Source organism: Hemicordylus capensis, chromosome 2, assembly GCF_027244095.1.
Source record: "Hemicordylus capensis ecotype Gifberg chromosome 2, rHemCap1.1.pri, whole genome shotgun sequence".
Classification (NCBI taxonomy): Eukaryota; Metazoa; Chordata; class Lepidosauria; order Squamata; family Cordylidae; genus Hemicordylus; species Hemicordylus capensis.
Genome location: NC_069658.1, coordinates 245,372,309 through 245,394,581, shown reverse-complemented (window position 1 = coordinate 245,394,581; position 22,273 = coordinate 245,372,309). Strand labels below are relative to the sequence as shown.

The following is a 22,273-nucleotide window of genomic DNA, read 5'->3' as shown; positions in this document are numbered from 1 at the left end:
TTGAAGTCTAATTACATCTGGGGACCCACAGGTTGAGAAGCCCTGGTCTACAGTCACTGGCAGCGGATCTCCAGTGTTTCAGTTTTTAACTATTAACTTGTTTTAATTGTTTTTACTGTGTTGTAAACTGCCCTGAGCCATTTTGGAAGGGCAGTATATCAATCGAATGAATGAATGAGCTAGAATAGACCTTGGAGGTCTCTTAGTCCAACCCCCCCACTCAGTGCAGGAGCTGACTACAGCTTCCCTGACAGGTGGCCATCTAGGCTCTGTTTGAAAACCTCCAGCAAAGGAGAGTCCACTGCCTCATGAGGCAGACTGTTCCACTGTCAAATAGCCCTTTGAATATTAAGACGGCTATCATAACTCCCCTTAGTGTCTCCTTAGGAGAAGTTCTAGGTTTAATACTACTGCTTATGGTCTGCTGTTTTGGCGCTAGTAAAATATTTCTGTTCTGTGGGAGAGGGGTTTGTTTGTTACTGGGAGCTGTTTTATGTCATTTTTAACTATAGCATTTTGAGCTTGGTAAAGCAGCAGCGATATAGGAAGATGCTGAAAGGCATCATTTCATACTGCGTGGGAGGAGGCAATGGTCAACCCCTCCTGTATTCTATCAAAGACAACCACAGGGCTCTGTGGTCACCAGGAGTCGACACCGACTCGACGGCACACTTTACCTTATGTTATGTTATGTTATGTTATGTTATGTTATGTTATGTTATGTTATGTTATGTTATGTTAATGCATTCAATTTCTATACCTCTGTTACTCAGTGCTGCTTCATGTTCTGATACTGTTTCAGGTGGGGACAGCTGTGGGGCCATTGACGGCAATGGCCGTCCCTCTCGCTGGGACAGAGCAGGCCGCTCCATCGGACATTGGAAAGAGACAGCTTTGCACAGTGACCAAGCAGGAGGCTGATGGTGGGATGCTGAGCCTGCCCGGTAAGTGAGATCCCGGGCAACCCAGAAGCCCTACTCAGACAGAGCGCTCTATGTACTTTGAGGTCATATGTACACATGTTCATGTTTTTGTGTGAATGACTCTACATGTGTGTGTTTTAAAAGTATGGGCCCCCTCAAAAAGAGAGAACAGATAAAAGTAGTATTGTACATGCATTGAATAAAAGGTGTAAATAACTATACGTGTATACAGATCTGTATGTGTGTACTCTGTGTGCAGATTATACATGCACTGAACATAAAAGCCCCATTCACACATTCTGTTCAATACTCGTAGAACGAGGATACAGTTTACACAGGTACAGATCTGCACACAAGTACAGTGATTCATGTTTTACGTTGAACACAGGTACAGCAGTACGCTTCCTATCAAGATCATGCATTTGAGGGGCCTGTATCTAGGTTCACTTTTAAAATGAACCCAGGTACAGGCATTCACACAAAACCATGCATGAGTGTATAGATACTGTAGACTTATACAACAAGAGTTATTCCCAGGTTATGTTGTACATGTGTAAATGTCTCCTGCGTGTACATACTTGTAGGGATGGGCACAAACTGGCAGTGGGCCGGTGCGGCAGCAGGGGAGGGTACCTTTAAGGAGCAGGGAGGGTGTTCTTACCCATCCCCGGCTGCATTTCCCCCACCTGTGCTGTGTCCAAAATCGCTGCAGAATGTGGCAGAGGACATTTTGCTGCCCCGGTCAGCATCCGACTGGAAGTGCCCGGTGTATGTGCCTGATGTGCACACGCACACCGGCCACTTCCAGTCTTAGGAACAAAGGAACATAGGAAACTGCCATATACTGAGTCAGACCCTTGGTCTATCTAGCTCAGTATTGTCTTCACAGACTGGCAGCGGCTTCTCCAAGGTTGCAGGCAGGAACCTCTCTCAGCCCTATCTTGGAGAAGCCAGGGAGGGAACTTGAAACCTTCTGCTCTTCCCAGAGTGGCTTCATCCCCTGAAGGGAATATCTTATAGTGCTCACACTTCTAGTCTCCCTTTCATATGCAACCAGGGCAGACCCTGCTTAGCTAGGGGGACAAGTCATGCTTGCTACCACAAGACCGGGGCAGCAAGAGGGTACGCTGGCGCCCTCCGCAGCGATTCTGGACACAGTGCCGGTGGGGGAAAGGTGGCGGTGTGGGTGGGCGTTCGGTAGCTCCTCTCGTTTACTTCAAGCATTGGGTAAGGACACACTCGGGCGGGCGGGCAGCTGGGAGGGCTGGCTGGCTGGCTGGCTGGCGGGCGGGCGACGGCAGGGGCACCCTTAATTGTTAATCTGCTTGGGGGGGTGGCGGTAGCGGCGGCGGGGGCGGCTGGTTTCCAGCGCCCCGCTTTTAAGTTAAATATGGGCGCTGGAGGGGGCCGAAGAGGCAGGAGGGGTAAGCAAGCCCTCCCGCCCTAAAAGAAAGGGCCCCCCGTCAGTGCCGGTCTGGACTGGGCCGGACCGTGCACATCCCTAATTCCTCCAGTGGCTGTTGCTGGGATCTTTCATGTTGCTTTTTTGGATTGTGAGCCCTTTGGGGGACAGCGAGCCATATTTTATTTATTTATATCTATGTAAACCACTTGGGGAACTTCTGTTGAAAAGCGGTATAGAAATATTTGTCTTATTCGTATAAATAGGGAGAGTTGCTCGCCCCCTGCTAAATATAAGAGAGCCAGCACTTCCAAAAAGGGTCTCTTTCCCCAGCTAGCATGCAGAGTACAGAGCACGTTTTCTCCTGCCCGTGTGTTGAATGCCACACGAATAACTGGGCATGTTCAGATGAGGTGTACGCGCAGTACAGAGTGTGCACACATAGAACATAACATGTGAATTGGGCTAGATCAGGGCTACACAACGTTGACCCTTCAGCTGTTTTGGACGACAAGTCTCATCATCCCAAGCCACAGTGGCCAGTAGTGAGGAATGATGGGAGTTGTAGTCCAGTATCTGCAGGAGGGCCGAAGTTGTGCAGCCCTGGGCTAGATCAAGAGAAATGCAATGTAATGTTTTGCTCCCTGACCCTTTCTTCTTTGCTGAGAACAGCATCTGTAAGTAGCGTGAAAGTGAGCAACATACAGCCCTCCCCTCCCTCTCTGGGAGGAGGTGGGATCCCTCCCTCTCTGTCTCCTTCCAGAACATCCTGGCTTGTGGCTGCTGCTTTCAGCAGCTTTTCCAGCACATGGTCATGTTTGGAGAAAGAACAGTTTGTGGTTCCTTCCAGTTTGTGGCACCTTCCTTATAAGGCTAGGCTACAGCATCTGGGGCTCCTTACTTTGGAAAAGAGGCGACTAAAGGGAGACATGATCAAGGTGTATAGGATCGTAGGAAGCTGCCATATACTGAGTCAGACCCTTGGTCCATCTAGCTCAGTATTGTCTTCACAGACTGGCAGCGGGTTCTCCAAGGTTGCAGGCAGGAATCTCTCTCAGCCCTATCTTGGCAACGTACTGTATGCTTTGGTAGTTTGTTGGTTCAATTAAAAAATCTTGTCCTATAAAAATCTTGTCTTATCTTGGAGAAGCCAGGGAGGGAACTTGGAACCTTCTGCTCTTCCCAGAGTGGCTCCATCCCCTGAGGGGAATATCTTGCAGTGCTCACACATCAAGTCTCCCATTCATATGCAACCAGGGCAGACCCTGCTTAGCTATGGGGACAAGTCATGCTGGCTACCACAAGACCAGCTCTCCTCTCCTTGCATAAAATATAAAGTATGCATGGAGTAGAGAGAGTGGACAGAGAGAAATATTTCCCCCTCTTTCACAACCCTAGAACCAGGGGTCATCCTCTGAAACTGAAAGCTGGGAAATTTAGAACCGACAAAAGGAAATACTTGTTCAACAGCGCATAATTAATCTATGGAATTTTCTGCCATGGGATGTGGTGATGGCCAGTAGTTTGGATGGCTTTAAAAGGGGCTTAGACAAATTCACGGAGGACAGGTCCATCAGTGGCTACAAGTCTGGTGGCTACATGCCACCTCCATCCTCAGAGGCAAGATGCCTCTCAATACCAGTTGCAGGGGAGCAACAGCAAGAGAGAGGGCATGCCCTCATCTCTTGCCTGTAGGCTTCCCAGGGGCATCTGGTGGGCTACTGTGTGAAACAGGATGCTGGACTGGATGGGCCTTGGGCCTGATCCAGCAGGGCTGTTCTTATGTTAGCTGTCTCTGCTGAAATAGATTTGATGGTTCAAGCATCCAGAGTTCGTATCAACCACTAGAGTCTGCCGGGTACGTGATGGGAGTTGGTGTCATACTAAGACTGCAATCCTATGAATGGTTGCTAGGGAGAAAGCATCATCAAACACTATGGGGCTTACTGCTAAAGTGCCCAGGATTGCTGCCGGTCATTGGTTTGCATCCCTTTGGCCAGGAAAATGATACTGTATTTACCTAAATCCAAGATTAGGTTTTCCCCAAGATTTTAGAAATTGGGGGGCCATCTTAATTTCAGAGTCCTTTTTCTCTCAAGTAAATACTGGTATAACCAGGTTTTAATAGGGGTAAATACGGTAGTGGGTGACATCCAGACTAGCACAGCACATACACATCAGAGTTGTGCACCCACAAGAAAATGGCATTGCTACGCAAGAGTTGCACTCTTCTGCAAAATTTCCCTGCAACGTAGACAGATGGAGGAAGAGGTTGCCTGTCAAGAAGCGCACCACGGGATGCACACCTGGTCGCGCATGCACAAGGGTGTTTGTGCTAGCACAGCATTAGGCTGGGATGCAAGCTCCAGGTTTAGTGGCACTCGTAGCACATTTGCACAAGCGCTTTGTTGGTCAAGATGTCAGCCATTGTTGTGTGCCTTGTTGATTTCATGTTACATGTTGCTTTTTTGACAGTGCCATTCCCAAAGTGGCATATGACGACACTGAAATGATCAATTTGAATTTGAAGTTCATTATATTTATCTGTATTAATAGGATAAATATATGTGCTACCTTCCCAGGGTTACTTACACATATGAAATAACAATAACATTCAGTATGAAAACCACAGAAAGCAACATAAATTGGTTAAGAGCATCTAGGACCAGGGAGGGCTGAGTTCAAATTCCCGTTCAGCCATGGAACTCACTGGGTAACTCTGGCCAGTCACTTATGTCTCAGTCTAACCCTACCTGGCAGGGCTGTTGTGAGGATAAACACAACCATACTGCTCTGGGCTTCTTGGAAGAAGAGCAGGATATAAGTGCAAATAAATAAATAAAAAGCAGAAAAACAGAGAGCCAGCACAGTGCAGTGGTTAAAGTGCTGAACTAGAACTATGGAGAGCTGGGTTCGAATCCTCAGTCAGCCATGAATCACACTGTTGATGTGAACTCTCAGCCCAACCTACCTCATAGGATTGTTAGTTTATATATATTTTTATTTATTCGAACGCCCTTCCAAAAATGGCTCAGGGCGGTTTACACAGAGAAATAACAAATAAATAAGATGGCTCCCTGTCCCCAAAGGGCTCACAATCTAAAAAGAAACATAAAATAGACACCAGCAACAGTCACTGGAGGGGTACTGTGCTGGGGGTGGATAGGGCCAGTTACTCTCCCACTGCTAAATAAAGAGAATCACCATGTTAAAAGGTGCCTCTTTGCCAAGTTAGCAGGGGTAACTTGAGGGGATAAACACAACTTTACTGCTTTGGGCTGCTTGCCAGAGTGGTGGATTCTGTCCCAGATGACAAACAAAAGCATACAAGTACCAATGAAATAAATAAAACAAGAGAGCCAGCACAGTGCAGTGGTTAAAGTGCTGGACTAGGACTATGGAAAGCTGGGTTCGAGTCCTCAGTCAGCCATGAAGCACACTGTTGATGTGAGCTGTGAAGTTCATTGTTTGTCTACCTTAAAAAAAGCAGCTGCCGAGGAAGTGGGGAAACGAGATTGGAACCACAGTATAAGTGGAGAACCCTTTCCTTGGCAGGAAAATGGGGTGGGGCACAGAGTTAAGCCCCACTCCACCCTTTTATCATGTATTTCTCTTTCTGTTCCAGCTGGTGATGTCCGAGAGTGTGTGAACAACCGGGAGCTACCTGGAGTTTCATCAGAAAGAGTTGAACTGCAAAAGCTGGAGGAGAATTTTGGGAACCAAGATGGGCCAAGGAGGAGGCTGAGGAACCACCAAGCAAACAACTGGAAGAAGACCCCTGCTGCTTGTCCGAGTGGTGGGTTCCACGATCCTTCTGTCCCAGATGACAAGCAAAAGGATAAGAGAAAGTATAAGTGCAATGTATGTGCCAAACTCTTCAGTTACAAGTCGAGCCTTAAAATCCATCAGAGGATCCACACGGGAGAGAAACCGTATAAATGCATGGAGTGTGGGAAGAGCTTCATTCGGAGTGACCTCCTTGCCTCACATCTGAGAATCCACACAGGGGAGAAACCATATAGTTGTTCATATTGTGGGAAGAGCTTCTGTGATCTGTCCACCCTTATTAAACACCGTAGAATTCACACCGGGGAGAAACCATATGTGTGTGTGGAGTGTGGGAAAAGTTTCAGCCAGAAGGCAATCCTGAATTCACACCAGCGCATCCACACTGGGGAGAAGCCACATAAATGCATGGAGTGTGGGAACAGCTTCAGCCGGAGTACTTACCTGACTTCCCATCAGAGAATCCATGCAGGGGAGAGAACATATAAAAATATTGACTGTGGCCGGGGCTTTCCTGAGCAGTCAGGTCTTATTCACCATCAGAGAATCCAGGTAGAGGAGAAGCCCTATAAATTTTCCGACTACGGCCAGACCTTCAGTCCACATGCAGGGTGCACAACGCACCAGAAAACATACACTTTGAGTGACACAATCAATGTGTTTGAATGTGGGGAAAAACTTCAGTTGGAGGCAACACCTTATGAGACCTCAGGGCAACCTGGTAACTAGCCCCTCACCTGGTTGCCTGTAGTGTGTTTACGTTTTCCTCTCAGCAACTGCGCCAGTTTCCACTTCCACAGGAATCAGAGCCACATACACAGCTGCCTGATAGACATGATAAACACTAGCGCTCTTTCTGTCCTTCAGAGTGGGGTGCGAACTGGGGAGGCTGTATCTCTGCTGCTTTTCTTTGATAACTTGCCCTAGGCCTGTCAGGTTTCGTGGGTGAGGAACAGGGGAAGAAAATAGCATTGCAGTCTCTTTTCCAGCCCCGCTCAGCACCACTTCCACAAACATGCTCTTCTTACCTATAGCCTGAGTGGCCACAGAGCCAGTGTCAACACCCAACACTCATGGCCAGATGCTGAAGGCCTAGAGGTGTTTGTGTGGGGTGGAGCTTACTGCTGATGCTTGCCTTGGTGGCCTTCAGGGCGGATTGGGCCCAGCTAGCAACCAGAAGCTGCCAGTTGGGCGAGGCCTCCTCCCCTTACTTGGCTTTAGAGGAACAAACGTGGTAGATGCCTACCAGCTAGAACGCTGTAGACTCCCTGCCATGACCAGCAGCCCCTGGTAGGGGATGGCAAACCACTTTTACGAGGGCCCCTCTAACATGAAAGCCCTGCAGGTAGAGAAACCATCATGATTTTCGCTCTTTGCATAGGTATGGGCATCAGGCCAGTTAAATATTGGTCAAATAATAGTATTTTTTAAAACATTCACTTTATTAGAACAAGAAAAGGTTTTGTTCTTCCCCACCCTCCATAAGATAACGTCTCCAGCTAGCGTCTCCTCATGTCCCTCAGTCACCTCAGAGCAGATCCTTGGATCTATCAGCTGTGATTGTTTCTCTAGATCCAAACCCAATCCTTCTCACAGGTTTTACAGAGCAGACAGGCAGATCACATGGAGGGGGTACCCACTAGACCTTGTAGCAAGCAAGATGGAGTCACTGATGCTCCTCGGCGGTGACCTTTGCCCCCAAAGGCTGCTTGTGTTCCCATTTGGAGATGCCTGCAAGTGACCACTAGGAGCAGCTTGGGAAAGGCTCTAACTGCTGCCATGTTGCTGGTGGGTAGAAGCCCTCCTTCTTGCTCTTGCTAACAGATGACATGCCGTGAAATTGATTTTAAAAAATAACAGGGAGCTGCCTCCTGCACACATGGGCATTCTTGGCTTTATGGAATATTTGGCAGTATTTGACTGGTCAGTTCTTTGGTGTTTCAACCCTGTTTTGTTCTGTCTGATACAGTGGTGGTGGATTCAGTCCTGAATTGAATCCCGCCCCCCCCCCCCAAATCCATATTCTTCTTGAGCTGGAGGAGGGACTATGCTCCTACATGTTCTCCTTCTCTCCTGTCCCCCCTCTACTGCAAACTTTCATGTCGATTGGAAGTGGGGGAAATGGACATTGCCACCCTGTCCATCACCCAATCATTGGTGGTGGCTGTGGGTCAATCAGATTTAGGAATGCTGAATGGATTTGCCCTGTGCTCCAGGTGCAGCCTTTTGCTTTCCACTTCCCGCCCCCAGAACAAATAACTGCCACTCATTGATAAAAACAAAGGGGTGCACTCAGGGACCTCATTGAGGTGGGGGGCTGCACCCTGTCCCCAGGAACCCTAGCCATTGAGAGTCCTACCTGCTACCCTGCCTGCATTGCTTCATTCTGATTTCTGTTTCTCGGTCACACTAGCGTGTGACATGTTTCGGAGTGTGGCTTTTATAGAGAGAGCGATGGATAGCTAGGTGGTTAATGCATTTCCTTTACTTGCGAAGATGCTATCATACATTGTTTGTAATCATAGTTGTTTTTAAGAGGAAATAGGGTTTTCTGTGACATGAGAAACTGTACCAGTTCTCTGGCTTGCGGGCCTGCCATCTCCAACATGGAGATTTAAAAAATAATAAAATGATACAACGTTTCTCAGAAGAGGTCCCCTTCATGATTGATTGATTGCTCAGTTGGGCAGAGAGTTGAGAATGGCTCTCTTCATCCTTTTGGTCTGCGACAAGGGTTCTCGGTTGTGGGCCCCCAAATGTTGTGGGACTACAATTCCCATGGGCATGGTTGGGAAGATACCTTGCCCATCTTAAGACAGGGTTATTGTCAGAATACAAAATGCAAAAGAGGACAAGCAAAAAGAATACCAAGTGCTCAATGGTGAGGGCAATGTGGTCTTTACCTCCTCCTATCAGAGGTCTTTGCATCATCAGGGAGGCCGCTAGGGTGAATTCTGCTTTCTCAATGGGAGGGCCAGCTTATAAGATGCATCTTGCACTCCCAGTGTGGCACAGGGGGGTAGATCAGACTGGAAAACTCAGGACAGAGGCTGGATGAGAGCTGGTCTTCAGTTAGAAAGCATGAATTGTCCCCTTTGCTAAGCAGGGTCCACCCTTGTTGAATCTGAATGGGAGACTACACATGAATACTGTAAGATATTTCTCATAGGGGATGAAGCTGCTCTGGGAAGAGCACCTGCATGCTTGCATGCAGAAGGTTGAAAGTTCCCTCGCTGGCATCTCTAAGATAGGGCTGAGAGAGAGTCCTGTCTGCCACCTTTGAGATGCTGCTGCCAGTCTGTGTAGACAATACTGAGCTTGATGGACCAATGGTCTGACTTGGTATATGGCAGCTTCCTATGTTCCTACGAGCCACAACTTCCCTCTCTTTTGTAAGCCAGAGGGATTCCATATTTGTGTGGGGACACAAATACCAAAGTGAGAAATCTGGAATGCTACAGCAGAAACTGGGGGAGCTGGATTGCCTAGCAAAGCCTGCAACGAAATAGCAATAGAGACACTGGAATGTAATATTCATGGCTTGCAGTGTCTACACACTACACATTAATGCACAGCGTATGGGAACTAAACATGAGTTTGAACACCTAGTACAGGAAGATAAATACAACTTTGAGAGATATAACTACAGTTGCCACATGTCCAGGAACTGGACATCCTGTCCAGAATGTTGGGAAAGTGTCACTCTGGACACAAAATATCCAAATATTTGAGCGGGAAGATTGCTTTAATGAATTTTATCCTTTTTTCTGCTGCTTCTATCCAGGCATTCTAGCTGCATGATGTAAACATGATGTTAAAAAGCCCTATATTTCTTACCCTTTCTTGAGCATCAGTGCTGCCAACTGGCTAGGCTGGCTCTCTATTGCTCTCTCTCTCTCTCTAAACTCCTTCCCCTCCTTTCTGAATCATCTCTAGAGAGGATGAATAGTGGGCCTTTGGGTTTAGCTGTGAAATATACGGGCAGTAGGGGTGTGTGCAGAACCATTTATTGCAGTTCAGTTTGAATTTGAGCCAAATTCAAAACGAACTGCTGGTCCGCGAGCCATTCTGGTTGAACCGACCGCTGGTTCGGTTAGATTGATCAGACCGGTTCAACTCGGTTCAAGGGCTATACTTGTAAAAGGAAATCTGGTGAGGATTCCCCTTTATAACCAAAGGGCTGGTGGAATCCTTTGAAAGGCTTCGAAAAAGCCTGACTGGTTTGGCAGCAGCCGTACCACTGTTCCAGAAGGCCCCTGGCACACACACACCCTGCAGCAGCCCACCTACGGTTCAGTCCTCAATCGAACCAGTTTATGCATACCCCTAATGGGCAGTGAGAACTCCCTTTTCTCTAGCAGCATTGTTTGAATCTTCCTTCTTTCTAGAACATTCTCTTGCAGCCTTCAGGGGCCCCTCTTAGTCAACAGGAAGTAGCTCCTTGTGTGGAGTAGCAGGAAGAAAGGAGAGGAGTAGCAGGCCATAAAGCACAACTGGCCTTTATTGTTACACCAGCTATTGCTCCCCCCAGCTATTGCTCCTGAAACGATATAAGCTCCTCACTCTCTTCTCTGTAAAGAACTCTGTGGGGGCGGGGGGGGGGACGCAAGTTCCACTGATGAGAACTCTTTCCAAACTCAGTCAAAAAAGTAGGATAATTAACACAGAGCTGGGCAAACTTGACCTGCTGTTGTTGAACTACAACTCCCATCATTCCCAGCCACAATAAATTGTGGCTGGCGATGATGGGAACTGTAGTTCAACAAAAGCTGGAGGGCCATGTTAGCCCACTCCTGGTTAACATTTGTACTCCCCTCTCTTGACAGCTGTGACCATTCCCTTCCAATCCAACACATGTGTCAATCTTAGAGCTATAACAAAAAATGAGGGAGTTGGGTTGCCTAGCAAAGCTCTCAATAAAACAGCAGGAGACGCATGGGAACATAATGCCGTATTCACGGCTTGTGAATACTAATGCACAGAATATGGGAAATAAGCTTGAGCTCCTAGTATAGGGCAATAAGTACAACTTTGATGGGTATAATGGCAACTTGGTTGGATCATTCCCAGGAGTGAAATACTGCCGCTGAAAGCTAGAACCTATTGCATATGCAACAGAATGGGAGGGGGAGTAGCATTCTGTTTGAAAACTGCACATCTGCACAGATCTCCACAAGAAAGAAACCCACAAGAGAGGATCTCACGCAGTGGAGATCCATCTGAGTAAAAATAAACTGAGCAGGAAATAAAAACAACATTGTAGTTGGAATCTATGATAGATCATCAAACCAAGGAGAGGATGTGGCTATTTTCTCGAAACATATTGCAGATGCTTCGAGAACAAGAGCAAGAACGAGATACTTCAACTACCCTGATATCAAATTGCCACAAATTCTGGACATGCCTTGTGGACTCTTTCAGAAGCTGGAGCAAGAAACAAGGGGATGGGCTACCTCTGTATGTATCCTGACCAATAGGAAAGAGTTGGTCACTGGGGATTAAAGTAGTAGGAATTTAGGGGGAAAGGGACCAGGTACTGCTGGAATTATTGATCTTTTGGAAAGCTAAAGGTGAATATAAGAACATGTAACCTTCCACTATTTATCTCAGAGTCCACACTCTAGAGACCAACACAAATCAATTCAGAGGCAATGAATAGAAACCATATACTGTTAAACAATATCTATACATCAGTTTTGAACAAATTATTCACATTCATACATTTCAGGAAAGCTGGTTTTCATAACTTCAGAAGCGCTAGATAGGCTAAAGGGGAAAGCAGTGCAAGATAGGTGAGGTTTCCTTTAAAAAGAGTAGTTCCTAAAGGTGCAGTCACAAATAATTCCAATGACAAAAATGGGAGGCATCTAAAAATGCTAGTGTGGCTGACCAAGAAACTGAAATAAAAATAAAAAGAGACGCATATAAGAAACAGAAGGAATGTCAACAGTCACAAAGGACAAATACAGAAGAGCCCAGGCCTGTAGGGACTGCGTAAGGAAAATAGAGTCAAGCATGAGTTGAGGTTGGCAAGGGATCGATCATTGATCCGTTTTATACTGCCTTTCATCAGGCATCGCAAGGCAGTTTACAAAAGTTAAAATACAATAAAACTCCATAGAAATCACATTAAAAATCTTACCATCACTCAAAACAGTCAAAATAATAAAAGACACACACACATACACAAACCAACCAACCATAAAAAAGATAAACAGAAGCAGGAAAGCTGAGAAACCTGGCAGCCCCTAAGGGGTAGACGCCAGAACCAATAAAAGGCCTTTAGTTGTTTTTTAAAAGCAGCCACAGATGCCAAAGAGTGGAAATTCAGTGGGAGAGCATTCCAGAACCCAGGGGCAACAACAGAGAAGGCCCTGTCCTGTGTGTACAACAATTTAGCCTCTCTCACTGTTGGCACACAGAGCAAAGGCCCCTCATAGGATGCCAATGCTAATAAAAAGGCTTTTCCTGGTATGTTTGGAGGAAGAGGAAAACAGGCTTGCTGCTTAGTAAGGATTGGGAAGTGTTAATGGATGACAAAAGACAGAACTGCTGAACTCCTTTTTGCCTCATAAAATAGGAGTTGTGTAGCGCAAAACAGAGGGATAGCTGACACTTCAGAAAACAGGAATAAAATTCAGAATGACCTCAATAAACTAGGCTAAAACTGACAAAATCAAATTCAACATATACGAATGAAATGTTCTGCACCTGGGAGGTGGGGGGTGGGAATTGAATGCACTAGTATAGAATGTGGGTGGTATCTAGCTTGGCAGTGAGACATCTAAAAAGGATCTCAGGGTTGCAGCTGATCATAGGCTGAACGTGAGCCAGTGGTGTGATGCTGCCACAAAAAGAAAAAGCTAAAGCCATTTTAGACGGCATGAATAGAACCACGGTTTCCAACTCTCAAGAAGCAATATCTACTTTATTCTGCACTAGTGAGGTCTCCTCTGGAGTACTTTGTCCAGTTCTGGGTGCTGTACTTAAAAGAAAAAAGTATAGACAAATTGTAATAGGTTCAGAGGAGGGCAGGGGAATGAAGATGACTGAGGTTTTAGAAACAAGCCCTGTCAGGACAGGCTGAAGGAACTGAGCATGTTTAGCCTGGAGAAGTGAAGACTAAAGAGGGGTCTTCAAACATCTATTGGGGTCATTCACACAACCAAAAATGTGTTCTGCCCTGGTTTGGGAGCTGTGCGTGCTCCCAATTTTTGGTTGATTTCATCTGTCGGGGATGCTCAAGCTTTGGATTTCCTACATCAAGTGGTTGGGTAGTTGAACAAGATGGCCTCCATGAGTCCCCCAGCTCTATGATTCATATATAAGGACATTATATCATATAAGGACATTCCTATAAAAGGGCCCATTACTCCATTCTCTCTCATCCAAGGACTCTGCCTCTTCATTCCATTTGGTACCTCTGTAGCCCAAGATACCTTGATTGCTGAGGAGTATCTTCACTCCCCACACTTTGAGTTTATTATAAAGAACTGGATTTCCAAGGTAAGAAATCATGATAGTGCTTGTTATTGCATTCGTTCTTAACTGCTCTAAAGCAGAGTGAGCTAGGGCAAACACAAGTGGGGATGGGAATTCTGCTATCAAAACCTGGCTGAACCCAACCACCCTTTAGTGCAGAGTGGATTCCACATGCATTGGTCCTGGGTGGACAGTGACCACCTGTTGTATTCTATCCAGTATCTTTTATATTTTGTTATTTAGAAGTTTGTCCCAGTGGGGATCCTGTAGAGCAGGCCTGCTCAACTTAGCCCCCCCCAGCTGTTTTCGGACTACAACTCCCATAATTCTCAGCCACAGCAGCCAATAGCCAGGGATTATGGGAATTGTAGGCCAATATCTGCAGGAGGGCCGAAGTTGAGCAGGCCTGCTGTAGAGAGTGTGTGGGGTGGAGTCAGAGAGGAAATAGGAGGGCAAGGAGAAAAATGGAGTTGTTTCCACGGCGGAGCCACCATTGAGTGGATGGGTTCAGAGAAGCCAGCCGCGAGCCACGGAAGGGCCGTACGAGCCCTCTGAGTTCATCACCAGCTCTGGAGGGCTCGTGCAGGCACTCCAGAGACCTGGCCGCGCCTTTGAGACATGGGTGTGGCCCAGTCTCTGGAGGGCATGTGCAAGCCCTCTAGAGCTCATTCCCAGGGGCGTAGCAAGGTTGGAGTGGGCCCAGAGACCAGATTTTAAAATGCCCCCTTCCCTCACTGAAGCTCAGCTCATGAAGTAAAGAAGTCTTAAATGAGGCTGAACAGTGGTAATAATGGGACTAGAGAAAGACATGCTGTTCTGGTAGCTCCAGGTCTAAACACTCACATCAATTTCAGAGGACGAATACAACTGAAAGAAGCCCGGGAGCACGGCTGGGATAGTCAGTCATGTGTCTTGCCTCTGGGCCCCCACCCCCCAAGGCAGTGGGGCCCCCAGACAACTATCTCCCCTTGCCCTATTATAGTTACGCCCCTGGGCTGGGTGCTTTCTGTCCTTCCAGCAAACACGGGCTGAGAATATGTTCCAGAGGGCTCGTCACACACAAGGGGTGTCACCGGTGTGCACGGTGCACACACAGCAGTGCCGCTAGGGATGGAGTGAGAACCCTGGCCTCTGTCCCTTGGCTCCACCACTGGTTGTTTCTGAAGAAACTCTTCGTTAAATCTATATAAAATTACTTTGTGTTTGTTAACAAAGCCGCTATAAAACACCACCTCCTGGTGGCCCTGTCATTGCAATTGAATGAACACATGCATTGGTTCCTTTGATGCTGCTTTTAAAGATTCTGGGAGAGGCTCCTGCTGCTTGGTTTTCTGTGGGTTACATGTCATGTGTTTCTCAACCCACATGCCATGGCACACTAGTTTGCTGTGAACATGGGCTGATGTGCTGTGCTGGCTCGCTCTGAATCCACTCCAAAAGTGAGGAGTGAAAACTCCCCACTTTTGGAGCTGACTCATCCCATAATGCACTGGGAAGGACACGCTCCCTCCTGTGCATAAGGGAGCAAATTGGCTCCCAAAGCGGGGCATTTAAAGGTGAAATGTGTCCTCCCTTGAGCATTTTGGGATGAGTTGGCGCCAAAAGCTGGGGGTTTAAACGCCTTGCTTTTTGTGCTCACTTGAAATGAGCTCTTCTGTGCTCACTCTTCTGTGCTCACTTGAAATGAGGCGCTCTTCTGGGCCGAAGTCCATGGCCTCCACACCCCCTGGGGGCCCCCAAATCCTTTTTAGTCTGTCCCAGGTGGTGTGGTCACATTAACAATGTGTTAAAAATACTGCATGGGTGGGGCCATTCAAAAGCCTCTAGTTCCAAAATTAGCTAGGGGCGCCTTTGCTTGAAATAAATAAAAATAGCATGGCGTTTTAAAAAAGGAAGTGTGACTGTGCCTGGGGGTGGGTGGGGGCAGCGTACCCCAATATTTTTATTTAAGTGTGCCTTGGGATGAAAAGGGTTGGGGAAAACTGATGTAATGGAAAGAGAGAGAGAGAGAGAGAGAGGACACTTTGGAGAGAAGGCAGGGGATGCATCTCCAGAGAAAATGTGCACTTTTAAAGGCCTGAACTGCTATTAGCTAAGGCAAAGCATCAAGAGGTTAGTCCACAGTGCAGGCGCTCTTCCCAGTCCAGACTGGTCCCATCCCCTAAGGGGAATATCTCACAGTGCTCACATGTAGTCTCCGGTTCAGATGCAAATCAGCGAGGACCCTGCTTAGCACAGGGGAGAATTCATGCTTCCTACTACAGACGTTTCCTCCCATGTGCTCTGTGCCCCCCCCCCCGAAAATTGAGACATCTAGGCCCCTATCTCCACAGTTTGGCAGTGGCTTCTCCAAGGCTGAAGGCAGGAGTCTCTCTCAGCCCTATCTTGGAGATGCTGCCAGGGAGGGAACCTATAATGCAAGCAGGCAGCTGCTCTTCTCCAAGCAGCCCCATGAATATCTTGCAGTGCTCACATGAAGTCTCCCATTCAAATGCAAACCAGGGCCAGAGGTGGAGCCACCATTGCTTGAACGGGGGGGGGGGGGGGTCGCTGTCCCTCAGGGAAAGAACCAGGGCTGCGCCTCAGATGCCAGATGCGGGGTGGGGGGGGGCGGGGCGGGTGTGGTTTAGCTCACAAATGGGGCCACGTGGCCCCATTTCCAGAAAAATATCCGACAGTATTGCACTCACAGCATGGCCGGAGTGACTCTCCCTGCCTTTAAAAGGCAAGTAGAGCCACTCCCAGCCATGCTGCGAATGCAGCACTGAGCGAACTTGCTCGTAAACAGGGCCGCGCGCCTCATTGGTGAGCTAAACTACACTCCCTGCGTCTGATGTCAGACACGGGACGTGGCTAACCTTCACCCCCTGCGTTGGACACTGACATCTGATGTGGGGGTGGGGCTGGCGGGGCTGCGGTGGTGGGCTGAAGCCACTGCTGCCCTCCCTCCACCACTGACCAGGGCAGAACCTGCTTAGCAAAGGGGACAAGCATCAAGGCTACCTTCTGGCTGCACAACTACTCTGGAACACAGTGTTCCGTCTGGAATGTGGCAGGTCGTCGGCCGCATCCTTTCCGATCCTGTGAAATCCCCTTAGAACTCTCTTTTGCCCCAGAGGCCCTTTAACATCTTGGACTGAAGGTGGGTGGAGGAATTAGGCTTGGGGCATAGGTCCAGGATAATAAGGACAGTGTGGAGTAGTGGTTTGACTTAAGAGCAGGAAGCGCTGGCTCCAAATCCCTGCTCAGCCTGGAAACTCACCAGGTGACCTTGAGCTAAGTGTTGTCCCTCAGCCTCGCCTACCTCACAGGGCTGTTGTGAGGGGGAGGGGACCATGTGGGCTGCCCGGAGCTCCTTGGAGGAAGGGTGTGAGGGGAAAGAAATGTCAATAGCTAATCACTATCCTCACGTCAGCTGCAAGGCTCTCTCTCCAGCCAATCCCTGCTCCAGGTTTCCTTCTTTTTCTCCCGCTGCCTTCAGCAGTCCATGGATCCTGGAAGGGAATGGGCATCATAATTTCTCACTGGGACACCTTTAGATCCCCCCCCCACCTTTTTTTCTTTTTCCTTGTCTCTGCCTGTCTGGGGAGTCCTCTAATGATGCAGAATTCTTTTCTCTTATCAATAGGTATCCCAGTTTCAATTTCCCATTGATAGTCACAGACCATCAGGTTTACTGTTGTGTGACAAGAGGGTCCTACCACAAAATGTTCAATTGAACTTCCTCCCCTCTTAAGAGGAGGGTTTCTGTCCAGGGCTCCTGCTGGGTTAGAACAGTCTTTGGATGGGAGCGGGGTTTCAGGAGAGAAGGGAAAAGGGATGTTCCCCAACCCCTCACCATAGCCTTCTTTTGCTGAGTTATAGCACAGGAGGGCATAGTTTCGATCTGGCTGTGTATGTTATCTTATGCATCCAAATCCACATTTGTCACTGTGTGCAGAGTCTAGAAGAGGACAGATTTTTTTTTTTGGTTTTTTTTTTTTGCAAAACTGAAATAGAAACATACAAGACATGTTTTAAAAACTGTGTCTTCCTACTCTATTGTTGATTCTCTATTTATTTAATTTCCCTACATCTTCTCATCACCTTTATGTCCTTTGCAGGTGCTGCAGTTATGTTGGCAATGCATTCTCAGCCAACATTTCCTTATGGTGGAATGGAAGAAGCTTCAGTAGGACAAGTTCAGGTAGGGGAAGAATCATTGGGGAAGAAAGATGGGGTAAGGCCAGATTACCTTGGTTCCTGGCACATCCCCTGGGGCCCTGAAAGAATCTAAGAACAGCCCTGCTGGATCAGGCTTTAGGCCTATCTAGTCCAGCATCCTGTTTCACACAGTGGCCCACCAGTCAGTCGGTGAGAAGCCCACAGGCAAGAGGTGAAAGCATGCCCTCTCTCCTGCTGTTGCTCCTCTGTAACTGGGATTGAGAGGCATCTTGCCTCTGAGGCTGGAGGTGGCCTGTAGCCACCAGACTAATAGCCCTCAGACTAGACCTGTCCTCCATAAATTTGTCTAAGCACCTTTTAAAGCCACCCAAGCTAGTGGCCATCACCACATCCCATGGCAGGGAATTCCATAGGTTAATTATGTGCTTTGTGAAAAAAAGTACTTCCTTTTGTTGGTCCTAAGTTTCCTGAGCTTCAGTTTCACGGGATGGCCCCTAGTTCTAGTGTTGTGAGAGAGGGAGAAAAATTTCTCTCTATCCACTCTCTCTACTCCATTCATAATTTTATACACCTCTAGCATGTCACCCCTTTTCCTAATGGAAAGCCCCAGATGCTGTAGCCCTGCGTGATAAGGAAGGTGCTCTGGGCCCCTGATCATCTTGGAGAACCTCTGCTCATCCCAGAATCATGCCATTTCTGTTGGCTCTTGTTGGTGTCTCCACTGTGTCATTTTTGTAGGACTGTGTGAGCCCCTTGGGGCAGGGAGCCATTTCCCTCCCAACCTCACTTCTTTTGCTATGCAAACCACTTTGCAGGTTTTTGTTGAAAAGCAGAATATACCTGTTCTTACTAACCCTGCAAGGGAACTTCCCCCACTCACACTGCCTCCCCTTAATTGCTTTTCTGGATTGCGCTTAGAAGGGAAAGAACCATTATGTTACCTGCAGAGAAGAAAATATTTTCTTCTTCTGTTTCAGAGTGTGGTGACCTTTGAGGAGGTGGCTGTGCATTTCGGTCAGGAGGAGTGGACTCTGCTGGATCCCGACCAAAGAACTCTGCAGAGGGAAGTCATGGAGGAGAATTTTGTGACTGTGGCCTCTCTGGGTAAGAATTTTGCTTCCCCTCTTATCTGATGATAATCGTTTTAAAGAAGTGCTAAACCCGCCCCCTAACTTGTATCTCTTTCTTATGGTTTTGCAGGACTTTTATTCATTTTTATATTTATTAAAACCAGGGGTGTAGCTAAGGGGCTCCAGTGGCCCTTTGGACTGAGGGAGATAATGAAGAAAATTGGGAGGGGTGGACCTGGGGGGCCCTCAAGAGCTGGGGACCCCAGGTTCCTTGAACCCATCCGCTCAATTATAGCAACACCCTTGATTAAACTACCTTTATATCAAACTCAGTAAAGGGGAGACTGGGAGGGAGGCGAGGAAACGGAACTCCTTTTCTCAGTTGGTGAGAGCATGCTGTGAATAATGCCAGGGTCATGGGTTCAAGCCGCATACAGGCCAGTGCAGAATAGCTGTTAATGTCAAACTAGAATGTGGAAAATCTGGTTTCAAATGCACTCTCCATGATGAAACTCTCCACTGAGTGGCTTTGGGCATGTTGCCTGAACCACAAGTTTACTGAGGTTCATAGGTTCATAGCACAGGTTTACTGTGAAGATAAAAGGGGAGTCACACAATGGAGGAAAGGTGGGAGATAAATGCCAGAAATAAAAGCATAGGGACCCTGAGGAAGCTCTGCCTGGTCTTGTGGTAGCAAGCACGCGTTGTCTCCTTTGTTAAGCAGGGTCCACCCTGGTTTGCATTTGAATGGGAGACTACATGTGTGAGCACTGTAAGATATCCCCCTCAAGAGATGGGGCTGCTCTGGGAAGAGCACCTGAATGCTTACATGCAGAAGGTTCCAAGTTCCCTCCCTGGAATCTCCAGGACAGAGATGAGAGGATCTCCTGCCTGAAACCTTGGAGAAGCCACTGCCAGTCTGTGTAGACCATACTGAGCGAGGTGAACCAATGGTCTGACTCTGTATAAAGCAGATCCTATGCCTGACAGATCCTTGAAGATATGAAGCTACCTTATTCAGGGACTGATCCTTGCCCTTCTTCATTATTCTTGGCAGTGGCTGGCTGCAGCTCTCCTGAGTTTCAGAAAAGGATTTTCCTTGTCTGGAGGTGCTGCCAGAGATGGAGCCTGGGACCTTTTGCATGCAAAGCAGGTGATCTGCCATTGAGCTACAGACACTCCCCTAAGAAGTCTTGATAGTCAAAAGAGAGGAAGATCTCGACCTTCTTGAGCCTGCTGTGGGAGATCCAGCATCTGTGCAGAGAGTGGTTCTAGAGAGACCTTATCCTATCAGCTCTGTGAAGGAATTGTCACCTGAGCAGGATATTGCCAGCTAAGTCATGTGAGGGGCCTGCTGTGCAGTCAGAGGAAAGTCCCCGTCTGAGCCCATCAACTGTAGCCAAGGTTGTGAAGCAGTTCGGTGCGTATGTGTAAATCTCCTGCTCAGATGTTTAAAAAGGTCTGGTCTGGATTTAGTTCCAGCTTGTTCAGGCTCTGACACTGACCCCCAAACTTTGCAGATTTTCAATGTCTGTGTAAGTCTCAGGTTAGGTTCTGTCCAGGAGTGAAGAATTGTTATTTGCCCAGGGGGCAAATTGTTATTTGCCCAGAGCCCAGGGGGAGACAGGAGGAGCCATTTTGGCTCATTTCTTGAAAAAATGGATTTTTTTCCTGTGATTTTTTTGGCTGTGTTTTTTTGGGGTGTGTGTGTATTTTGTTCTTTGAGGGGAGCACTCTTGGGGGACCAGCGGAGCACAGCACAGTATGTTCTGGGCTGTTTGGGGGCTTTTAAAAATTGTCTCCTCCATACTGGAACTTAACCACCCCTTTCCCCATAGCTATAATGCCTCATTACTTGTGGTTCTGTTACTCATGATAGTAGGCAAGGAACGGAACCCCCATGAGTAATGAAATTCTCCTGTATGTTACTTGTAAAGGGGATAACGAGAAGCCCATTTATCTTCTCCTTCCACAATACCGTCACTAATAGCAATAGCAATAGCACTTACATTTATATACCGCTCTATAGCCAGAGCTCTCTAAGTGGTTTACAATGATTCAGCATATTGCCCCCAACATTCTGGGTACTCATTTTACCAACCTCGGAAGGATGGAAGGCTGAGTCAACCTTGAGCTCCTGGTCAGGATCGAACTTGTAACCTTCTGGTTACAGGGCGGCAGTTTTACCACTGTGCCACCAGGGGCTCTTACTAAGGCTGGTGGTGTTGTCAAATGTCCGTTATCTGGTTCCTAAACTCTTGGGCTTGCTCCTACCTCAAAAGAAAACTTGTCAAGACCTGTGGTAAATGAGATATAATCCCCATAGTGGCCTCCTGCATTGAGTCGGGTTTTGCTGTTGGTGTGAGAACCCAGATAAACACTACTAGAACTCTGTCTGCTACATCAGAACATAGGAAGCTGCCATTTACCAAGTCCAGACCATTGGTCTATCTAGCTCAGTATTGTCTTCACAGACTGGCAGTGGCTTCTCCAAGGTTGCAGGCAGGAATCTCTCTCAGCCCTATCTTACAGATGCCAGCGAGGGAACCTGGGAACCTTCTGCTCTTCCCAGAACAGCTCCATCTCCCGAGGGGAATCTCTTACAGTGCTCACACTTGTAGCCTCCCTTTCACATGCAACCAGGGTGGACCCTGCTTAGCTAAGGGACAAGTCATGCTTGCTACCACAAGACCAGTTTTCCTCTCCTTACATCCACCCATATCTCAGTAAAGCATAGCAAGCTGGCTTTGTTATTCTTCCCTTAAGAGAACACGTAACTGGGGGCTTACTAATTGATCTGAGGTTGCTTTTCTATCTGAGACTCCTACCATTTCCCCACCCCACCCCCACCATTCGTTCCAGCAGGTGACATGTGGGAGAGTGAGAATGAAGGGAAAACCCATGGAGGATTGTTTGGAGGTGCCAGGTGGAAAAAGAGGGAACAACAGAGAATGAAAACTGAAGCAAGACAGAAGAGGAGGAATGGTCTTCTGTTTCTCAGTGTGGCAATTTCCATGCAATCACAGTCCAGGAAGAAATGGAGAGAGAAGCAGAGAGGAGTCCTTTGTACAGGAAAAGCTTCAGTTTGGAACCAAACCTCCAACTACAGTGGAACATGCACAAAGAGGAGAAACCATGTAAATGTTTGGAGTGTGGGAAGAACCTCAGTAAAAGGAAAAACCTCAGTTCACATCAAAGGATTCACACTGGGAAGAAACCATATAAATGCTTGGAGTGTGGAAAGAGCTTCAGTTGGAGTAAACATGTGACTAGACACCAAAGAATCCACACTGGGGTGAAACCATATGAATGTTTGGAGTGTGGAAAGAGCTTCAGTCAAAGATCAGGCCTAATTTCTCATCGAAGAATTCACATTGAGGAGAAACTGTATAAATGCTTGGAGCAGAGGCGTAACTAGGGAAAACGGCGCCTGGGGCAAGCACTGA

General features: G+C 47.5%; 1 protein-coding gene across 1 annotated transcript in view; it reads left to right on the top strand.

Annotated features, from left to right (window-relative positions):
* The window catches only part of LOC128343919 (zinc finger protein 420-like), a 31,199-nt gene that overhangs the window by 6,284 nt on the left and 2,642 nt on the right, over positions 1-22,273 (top strand). The window contains exons 3-4 of the mRNA XM_053293350.1: positions 803-944; positions 5,951-6,839. Coding sequence (XP_053149325.1) covers positions 803-944; positions 5,951-6,839 — 1,031 coding nt within the window. The remainder of the gene's footprint in view (positions 1-802; positions 945-5,950; positions 6,840-22,273) is intronic.